At 42.4% G+C, this 10,910-nt stretch overlaps 1 protein-coding gene across 1 annotated transcript; it reads right to left on the minus strand.

Moving 5' to 3' along the window:
- Positions 1-6,280: 6,280 nt before the first annotated feature.
- On the minus strand, positions 6,281-10,630 carry LOC124012337 (proteasome subunit beta type-8-like). Its single transcript, XM_046325839.1, has 6 exons — positions 10,207-10,630; positions 9,644-9,785; positions 8,920-9,031; positions 8,361-8,490; positions 7,880-8,084; positions 6,281-6,462 (listed from the first exon to the last, which is right to left on the minus strand). The coding sequence occupies exons 1-6, from the start codon at positions 10,330-10,332 to the stop codon at positions 6,374-6,376; spliced, it is 804 nt and encodes a 267-aa protein (XP_046181795.1). The 5' UTR covers positions 10,333-10,630; the 3' UTR covers positions 6,281-6,373.
- Between the last annotated feature and the right edge of the window lie 280 nt (positions 10,631-10,910).

The raw sequence follows: 10,910 nt of genomic DNA on the forward strand, positions 1-10,910 counted from the left end.
CTACTGTATAACACACTGGGACCTATACTATACTATACTCCCCATGTAACTACTCTATAACACACTGGGACCTATACTATACTACACTCCCCATGTAACTACTGTATAACACACTGGGACCTATACTATACTCCCCATGTAACTACTGTATAACACACTGGGACCTATACTATACTCCCCATGTAACTACTGTATAACACACTGGGACCTATACTATACTCCCCATGTAACTACTGTATAACACACTGGGGCCTATACTATACTATACTATACTCCCCATGTAACTACTGTATAACACACTGGGACCTATACTATACTATACTCCCCATGTAACTACTGTATAACACACAGGGACCTATACTATAATCCCCATGTAACTACTGTATAACACACTGGGACCTATACTATACTATACTCCCCATGTAACTACTGTATAACACACTGGGACCTATACTATACTATACTCCCCATGTAACTACTCTATAACACACTGGGACCTATACTATACTACACTCCCCATGTAACTACTCTATAACACACTGGGACCTATACTATACTACACTCCCCATGTAACTACTGTATAACACACTGGGACCTATACTAAACTTCCCATGTAACTACTGTATAACACACTGGGACCTATACTATACTCCCCATGTAACTACTGTATAACACACTGGGACCTATACTATACTCCCCATGTAACTACTGTATAACACACTGGGACCTATACTATACTCCCCATGTAACTACTGTATAACACACTGGGACCTATACTATACTCCCCATGTAACTACTGTATAACACACTGGGACCTATACTATACTATACTCCCCATGTAACTACTGTATAACACACTGGGACCTATACTAAACTTCCCATGTAACTACTGTATAACACACTGGGACCTATACTATACTATACTCCCCATGTAACTACTGTATAACACACTGGGACCTATACTATACTATACTCCCCATGTAACTACTCTATAACACACTGGGACCTATACTATACTACACTCCCCATGTAACTACTCTATAACACACTGGGACCTATACTATACTACACTCCCCATGTAACTACTGTATAACACACTGGGACCTATACTATACTCCCCATGTAACTACTGTATAACACACTGGGACCTATACTATACTCCCCATGTAACTACTGTATAACACACTGGGACCTATACTATACTCCCCATGTAACTACTGTATAACACACTGGGGCCTATACTATACTATACTATACTCCCCATGTAACTACTGTATAACACACTGGGACCTATACTATACTATACTCCCCATGTAACTACTGTATAACACACTGGGACCTATACTATACTATACTCCCCATGTAACTACTCTATAACACACTGGGACCTATACTATACTACACTCCCCATGTAACTACTCTATAACACACTGGGACCTATACTATACTACACTCCCCATGTAACTACTGTATAACACACTGGGACCTATACTATACTCCCCATGTAACTACTGTATAACACACTGGGACCTATACTATACTCCCCATGTAACTACTGTATAACACACTGGGACCTATACTATACTCCCCATGTAACTACTGTATAACACACTGGGGCCTATACTATACTATACTATACTATACTCCCCATGTAACTACTGTATAACACACTGGGACCTATACTATACTATACTCCCCATGTAACTACTGTATAACACACAGGGACCTATACTATAATCCCCATGTAACTACTGTATAACACACTGGGACCTATACTATACTCCCCATGTAACTACTGTATAACACACTGGGACCTATACTATACTATACTCCCCATGTAACTACTCTATAACACACTGGGACCTATACTATACTACACTCCCCATGTAACTACTCTATAACACACTGGGACCTATACTATACTACACTCCCCATGTAACTATAACACACTGGGACCTATACTATACTACACTCCACATGTAACTACTCTATAACACACTGGGACCTATACTATACTATACTCCCCATGTAACTACTGTATAACACACTGGGACCTATACTATACTCCCCATGTAACTACTGTATAACACACTGGGACCTATACTATACTCCCCATGTAACTACTGTATAACACACTGGGACCTATACTATACTCCCCATGTAACTACTGTATAACACACTGGGGCCTATACTATACTATACTATACTCCCCATGTAACTACTGTATAACACACTGGGACCTATACTATACTATACTCCCCATGTAACTACTGTATAACACACTGGGACCTATACTATACTATACTCCCCATGTAACTACTCTATAACACACTGGGACCTATACTATACTACACTCCCCATGTAACTACTCTATAACACACTGGGACCTATACTATACTACACTCCCCATGTAACTACTGTATAACACACTGGGACCTATACTATACTCCCCATGTAACTACTGTATAACACACTGGGACCTATACTATACTCCCCATGTAACTACTGTATAACACACTGGGACCTATACTATACTCCCCATGTAACTACTGTATAACACACTGGGGCCTATACTATACTATACTATACTCCCCATGTAACTACTGTATAACACACTGGGACCTATACTATACTATACTCCCCATGTAACTACTGTATAACACACAGGGACCTATACTATAATCCCCATGTAACTACTGTATAACACACTGGGACCTATACTATACTCCCCATGTAACTACTGTATAACACACTGGGACCTATACTATACTATACTCCCCATGTAACTACTCTATAACACACTGGGACCTATACTATACTACACTCCCCATGTAACTATAACACACTGGGACCTATACTATACTACACTCCACATGTAACTACTCTATAACACACTGGGACCTATACTATACTATACTCCCCATGTAACTACTGTATAACACACTGGGACCTATACTATACTCCCCATGTAACTACTGTATAACACACTGGGACCTATACTATACTCCCCATATAACTACTGTATAACACACTGGGACCTATACTATACTATACTCCCCATGTAACTACTGTATAACACACTGGGACCTATACTATACTATACTCCCCATGTAACTACTGTATAACACACTGGGACCTATACTATACTATACTCCCCATGTAACTACTGTATAACACACTGGGGCCTATACTATACTCCCCATGTAACTACTGTATAACACACTGGGACCTATACTATACTATACTCCCCATGTAACTACTCTATAACACACTGGGACCTATACTATACTATACTCCCCATGTAACTACTGTGTTACAGGATACTACTCACGCCCTGACCAACTAAAATAAAGACATAAACAAGGAACTAAGGTCAGAACGTGACAATCCTACAGAATATTTGTGGGCAGAACTGAAAAGGCGTGTGCAAGGAGGCCTACAAACCTAACTGTCACACCCTGACCATAGTTTGCTTTGTATGTTTCTATGTTTTGTTTGGTCAGGGTGTGATCTGAGTGGGCATTCTATGTTGGATGTCTTGTTTGTCTGTTTCTGTGTTTGGGCCTGATATAGTTCTCAATCAGAGGCAGGTGTTAGTCATTGTCTCTGATTGGGAACAATATTTAGGTAGCCTGTTTGGTGTTGGGTTTTGTGGGTGATTTTTCCTGTCTTTGTTACACCAGATAGGGCTGTTTTTGGTTGTTCACGGTGCTTGTTTTTGTATATTGTTCTAGTTTCATCTTTATTAAAGATGTATCAAAATAACCACGCTGCATTTTGGTCCGCCTCTCCTTCATCAGAAGAATCCTGTTACACTAACTCAGTTAGCCAAAACATTCGACCCAAGTTAAACAATTTAAATGCCATGCTACCAAATACTAATTGAGTGTTTGTATATTTCTGACCCACTGGGAATGTGATGAAAGAAATAAACGTTGAAATAAGTCATTCTCTCTACTATTATTCTGACATTTCACATTCTTAAAGTGGGGATCCTAACTGACCTAAAACAGGGACTTTTTACTCTGATTAAATGTCAGGAATTGTGAAAACTGAGTTTAAATATATTATGTAAACTTCTGACTTCAACTGTAAGTGAACTCACATGAATCAATGATATTTATTGATCAATAAACTGCCAAGGAGAACAGAGCAGCTGTAGCAGTACTTCTGTCCTCTTCCATGCTGAAATTGAATAGCCTATCATAGGGTATTCACCAAGACCTGTTGCACAGAATCCTGCCTGGCAACAGATGACATCGATGTTGGTAGACTTTTATGGAATGTAGTTGCTATAAGGGATGTAATTAACTTTTTATCATAACATGTTGGGACCTACAGTATACTCCCCATGTAATGACTGCACACACGATTCCACTATTCATATCCACAGTGACTCGTTTATCAAGCTGAGACAATGAACATAATATGGGAGAAATAGGCTACTTCAGATGTTATGGCAAATTCATCACATTAATTAAAAGCTTCCTTTGATGGCACATTGTGTTTGTAATGTTTGATTTGTACAGTGAACTCCTACACTAAGGTGGACATTTACAGAATGGTGCCAACCAAAAGCAACTGGGCGAACACATCCGACTGGTTTGTGACATGTACTGTACTTGTGTTTCAGGAAACAGTTTGTTTTACGCTTGACAGGACGATAAGGACTTGACTTACTCCTTCAATCGTTGGTTATGAGGTTATGTTATTTGACCCTTTTGCGTGCTAAAATACTTGACTAAACCTCTTCAAGTCACAAAGTTGTCAAGTCCCAATTTATTTAACGTGTATTTCACAAGTCTCAACAGACTACAGAGAAAATACAAATCCAGGTTTGTATGACTGGCACTGGGAAACAACTGGTCGATTCTCATATACCAGCGTTCCCCAACTGGTGGGTCTTTTTTGGACATAAAATACTTGAAAACACCAGCAAATCAGCTCCAAGTGATTCTAATTTGGGAAATCTGTTCCAAAGTATTCCCACGCATAAATATAGATACACTGAGGGTACAAAAATCTAGGAACACCTTCCTAATATTGAGTTGCAAGAAAAAAGACATATATTCATCGGGAATGGACTCTACAAGATGTCGAAAGCGTTCCACAAGGATGCTGGCCCATATTGACTCCAATGCTTCCCACAGTTGTGTCAAGTTTCCTGGATGTCCTTTGGGTGGTGGACCTACTTGATACAAGCGGGATACAAGAACAACCCAGCGGCATTGCAGTTGACACAAACAGGTGTGACACAAACAGGTGTGACACAAACAGGTGTGACACAAACAGGTGTGACACAAACAGGTGTGACACAAACAGGTGTGCCTTGCACCTACTATCATACCCCATTCAAAGGCAACTAAATATTTTGTCTTGCCCATTCACCCTATGAATGGCACATACACAATCCATGTCTCAATTGTTTTAAGGCTTAAAAATGATTCTTTAACCTGTCTCCTCCCCTTCATCTACACTGGATCGACACTGATCCACACTAAAGTGGATTTAACACATGGCCTCAATAAGTGATCATAGCTTTCACCTGGCCAGTCTGTCGTGGAAAGAGCAGGCGTTATGATGTTTTCTGAACTCAGTGTATGTGGTCTGAAATTATTATGTTATAGTCAAATATACAGTATGTCTGGTCAATTTGCAGTTTAAAAATTATTTGTAATTATGTTCCGGCCCCCTTAAGAAAAAATCTAGTCATATACTGTACATTCAACTCAGACTGGTAACAGATACAACAAGTTGTGCCAAATGTTTTTTTAAAACCTTTTTTCTCCCCAGTTTCATGATATCCAATTTGTAGTTACAGTTTTGTCCCATCACTGCAACTCCCGTACGGACTCAGGAGAGGCGAAGATTGAGAGCTGTGCGTCCTCCAAAACACAACCAAGCCACATTGCCTGCTTAACCCAGATGCCAGCCGCACCAATGTATCAGAGAAAACCCTACATCTGGCAACTGTGTCAGCACCCAGCCCGCGACAGGACTCGCTATAGAGCGCGTTGGGACAAGGACATCCTGTCCGGCCAAACCCTCCCCTAACCCGGATGACGCTGGGCCAATTGTGCACCGCCTGATGGGTTTCCCGGTAACGGCCAGCTGCGACAGAGCCTGAACTTGAACCAGGATCTCTAGTGGCACAGCCAGCACTGCGATGTAGATGCAGTACCTTAGACCACTGCACCACTCGAGAGGCCCGTGACAATTTACTTGACATAAACATTGTTAGGCATGTAAGATCTCCAGGTTAAGCAAGAGGCCAAGAGTATACAGTTTGAAAACCGTCTTTATTTGGAGCAGTGTTGGGATCAGTTGAGAGAGAACACAGTGTGTCTGTGTGGGTGTGGAAACTGATCTGGGATCAGAACATGCCTTTCCTGTAGCGGTGGATCAGCTCTGAAACGTCTTCTTTACACACCTTTATCCAGCCGTCCTCCTGCATGTGGTACACTGGACAAACACACAGACAGTTACACATACATGCATTTAAAAATACATACATTAATTTAAAGCTATTGTTTACATTTTATTTTCTTTCCTTTGGCTTCAGCATATAATAAATGGTAATCCCCTCTTTTCACTGGGATTCTTTGCCTCTAACCCTGTTACGGGGGCTGAGTCACTGGCTTGCTGGGGCTCTCTCGTGCCGTCCCTGGGGGGGGTGCGTCACCTGGGTGGGTTGATTCACTGTTGTGGTCGGCCTGTCTGGGTTCCCCCTTGGGTTGTACGGTGTCGGAGATCTTTGTGGGCTATACTCGGCCTTGTCTCAGGATGGTAAGTTGGTGGTTGAAGATTTCCCTCTAGTGGTGTGGGGGCTGTGCTTTGGCAAAGTGGGTGGGGTTATATCCTTCCTGTTTGGCCCTGTCCGGGGTGTCCTCGGATGGGGCCACAGTGTCTCCTGACCCCTCCTGTCTCAGCCTCCAGTATTTATGCTGCAGTAGTTTATGTGTCGGGGGGCTAGGGTCAGTTTGTTTATCTGGAGTACTTCTCCTGTCCTATTCAGGTGTCCTGTGTGAATCTAAGTGTGCGTTCTCTAATTCTCTCCTTCTCTCTTTCTTTCTCTCTCTCGGAGGACCTGGGCCCTAGGACCATGTCCCAGGACTACCTGACATGAGGACTCCTTGCTGTCCCCAGTCCACCTGGCCATGCTCCTGCTCCAGTTTCAACTGTTCTGCCTTACTATTATTCAACCATGCTGGTCATTTATGAACATTTGAACATCTTGGCCACGTTCTGTTATAATCTCCACCCGGCACAGCCAGAAGAGGACTGGCCACCCCACATATGCTCTCTCTAATTCTCTCTTTCTTTCTCTCTCTCGGAGGACCTGAGCCCTAGGACCGTGCCCCAGGACTACCTGACATGATGGCTCCTTGCTGTCCCCAGTCCACCTGACTGTGCTGCTGCTCCAGTTTCAACTGTTCTGCCTTATTATTATTTGACCATGCTGGTCATTTATGAACATTTGAACATCTTGGTCATGTTCTGTTACAATCTCTACCCGGCACAGCCAGAAGAGGACTGGCCACCCCACATAGCCCGGTTCCTCTCTAGGTTTCTTCCTAGGTTTTGGCCTTTCTAGGGAGTTTTTCCTAGCCACCGTGCTTTTACACCTGCATTGTTTGCTGTTTGGGGTTTTAGGCTGGGTTTCTGTACAGCACTTTGAGATATCAGCTGATGTACGAAGGGCTATATAAATAAATTTGATTTGATTTGATTATAATTGAACATTTAGTTCTAACCTCTTTACATGGGATTCACACCTGGAATTTACACAACAAATGGTCACACAAGAAATTACTAAGTCAAGTCAAATCAAATCAAAATAGTCACAGAATGAGTATAGGTTTAGAACAAGGTCACTCACGGTTGACCACTCCTCCGGAGTAGGCGTCTCTGTGTGTGGCGTGGGTGATACCGCGGCGGCCCAGCTCGTACGCCTCCTCTACCGTCATGTCCTCACGGTAGCCGCTGTCAATCACTCCGTACGCATAGCTGCTACCACAACCAGTAGAGAACATGCGGCCAGAAAGACGTGTGGCGTTGTCATCCACATAGTACAAACCAGGGCCCTGGACAGCAAGACACAAATAAATTGAAACTCATCAACAGACGTGACAATTGAAGGCACTCAAACATGTTGGGTATAATAAGGATGAAAACGGAGGCCTTCTAATACACATGCAGGCTCGCACACACACACACACACACACACACACACACACACACACACACACACACACACACACACACACACACACACACACACACACACACACACACACACACACACACACACACACACACACACACGCACATACCACTCTTCACTCCCACCCACCCTGTACCTTATTGTCCCAGCCAATGATCATGCTGCCCATGGAGAGGCCCATGCCCCTGTAGCCCAGCATCATGTTACACAGCAGCTTAGAGGCTGCAGACACTGAGATCCTCTGTTTGTTCCTCAGTTTGTACAGCCTGAGACACAAAGAGATGGAGGGTCAGTCACTGTATGAGACAAGGCGGTCAAGAGTGCTAACACACTGGTTTACCTCCCGATACATTTTAACACCCCAGATACCTAAAGGGTCAAGGCATTAATATGGCTTAGAAAGCAGACCAAGAAGACTAAGATAGGGAGAGGGCGAGTCTAGATCAGCATTATGGACAAAACCCTAATTAGATGGTAACCACAAAGTCACTGGTTGATACTGATATGGTTGTAAGGTCATTACTTTATGTCTCGTGCATTTGTTGTGAGTGTAAGGAAATTGATTGGTAAATGTTCTCTTCGTCCAACCCATGCCTATAAACCTGACGTACACAGACAGGCATTGATGACTGTGATATTAACACCGTGTAACTGTATAGCGGGACTCAATCCCACAGAGACAAGCTCCAACAGACCTGCACTCCTTAGCCAGCAGTCTTTCCCAGTACTGGCAGTCAGCAGCACTACCAGACATGGTCCCCAGCAGGTAAGGGTTGATCTCTATCACCTTGTTAGCCTCCTTCGACGCTGCAGGGAAAGACAAAGACACGGCAACAGGGTTAGAGAATGGTTGCTTTATGTTTGGTTATAGATGTCGGGGGAACTGAGATGCATTCTGCATCTGGCGGTGTCGGATGTGTCTACGACTGCTTCTGGAACAGAACTCTAAATGGACCAACTCAAGGCTAATCACATCAACCTTCCAAGGTAAATCACATCAAAATGGATGAGCTTACAAACACCCCTTGTAGATTTGGTTTAGTACTCACAATACAGTGGGCAGTTATAGAAGTAACAGTAGTATTTAATAGATCCTTTATAGCTTAGATGGTAGAGCATGGTGGTTTTAACGCCAGGGTAGTGGGTTCTATTCCCGGGACCACCCATATGTAAAATGTATGCACGCATGACTGTAAATCACTTTGCATAAAACTGTCTGCTAAATGTCATATATGAAGTATATATGCTATTACTGGTGTATTACTGTGTATAGGTGTTGTCGGATGAACACAAGAGATTAAAGCTAATTTTCTTAAATTATAAATCTGAACCACATGCACTCAAGACTCCGCAGGGCTGATGGGGTGAAGTGGTTTTGGTTTTCAAGGAAAGCTAAACCTTATGGAATATGACGTTTACCAATGTAGCTGCCAGCTGAGGCCCTCGAGTCCACAGCCACAATGACACCATGGCGGAATGTAAAAGCCAGGGTAGTAGTACCATGGTTCAGATCTATGGACACACCACCTTCACGGCTGCATGACTTGAGGAACCCTGAGGGCTAGAGAGAAGGAGAGCAATATAGGAGGGGAACTGAGAAATAGATTGATCCAACCGTTTAAAAATGAGTGAGACAGCAGCTTTAGTCAGCATCTTTTCTGGAGCGTGCGTGCACATGTATGGTTGTGCTTGGCGTGCGTAAAACTGTGTTTGAGGTGAGTTGTGCTTCTCCATTGAACCTTGCGTAATTCTATAGTTCACTTCACACATGAATAGTTCACTTCACATAAGCATCGCAGAAGAAACAGAAACTACGTGCAAATTGAAAGAAGCTTAAAATTGATTTTGGCACATACCCAAGATCACGGTCTCCTTTAACAAACTAATACGAAGACTAATTGATGCATTGATATTCCATTTTTTTTAAATGGCATGCAATACAATTTCCAATATTTCTTATTAAAAATGAATAGGATACTCACATCCACTCCAACGGGAACAGAAAACTTCTGATTCGGTCGGTCGATAAAATGCCCTACTCCTGTTCCAATAATCTGCCCACGAAGTTCCGAGTGGGATTTATAACCACTTACATCGAAAAGGGCCATACTGATTCAATCAAATATACGAATGTAGGCTCACATATAACAATATAGGCTCTCTCTTCATTAAATTTTAAAGCAAAAATACAGCCTTACTTCGCTCGGTTGCATCAAGGAAATGTCTTTCCTTACAATGCACACGAAACCGAACGGGCTTTTAAGGTAACTTCTCATTCGTGATCGTAAAAGTTACCAACACAGCATCTATAGGCTAATGTGTATTTGACAATAGCCCAGCCTAGCCAAGCCTATAGTCATACTAATAAACAAGTGTTCATAGTCTTGGAAGTTTTGCCATAATATATCACAACAATATACAGTAAATTGAGTGTAAATGTATCACCCATTTGGCCAATCGCTGAGCATTATTTGTGGCATCGTCGTCAGTAAATATGGAGACTTACCTGTTAGGAGGTTTCATGTGGTTAACATTATGGTGTATTACGTTTCACAATTTGAAACATTTAAAATATCGAAATCCCCTGGAAGGTAGTAGCAGGTATATTCTTCATTGGTGAACCATGGCAAGCTGATTAAAAACACACCAAAATGAAGATGATGTGAGAACTGTGCTAAAAGGGAAA

This window comes from Oncorhynchus gorbuscha, linkage group LG24 (genome assembly GCF_021184085.1).
Source record: "Oncorhynchus gorbuscha isolate QuinsamMale2020 ecotype Even-year linkage group LG24, OgorEven_v1.0, whole genome shotgun sequence".
Taxonomy (NCBI): domain Eukaryota; kingdom Metazoa; phylum Chordata; class Actinopteri; order Salmoniformes; family Salmonidae; genus Oncorhynchus; species Oncorhynchus gorbuscha.

Excerpts from the sequence above, each read along its gene's own strand:
- LOC124012337 (XM_046325839.1), bottom strand. The coding sequence starts at position 10,332 with ATGGCCCTTTTCGATGTAAGTGGTTATAAATCCCACTCGGAACTTCGT. Across the intron at positions 9,032-9,643 it reads CTCAGCTGGCAGCTACATTG|CGTCGAAGGAGGCTAACAAG; the intron begins GTAAACGTCATA and ends CTTTCCCTGCAG. Across the intron at positions 8,491-8,919 it reads CTGCTGGCTAAGGAGTGCAG|GCTGTACAAACTGAGGAACA; the intron begins GTCTGTTGGAGC and ends TTTGTGTCTCAG.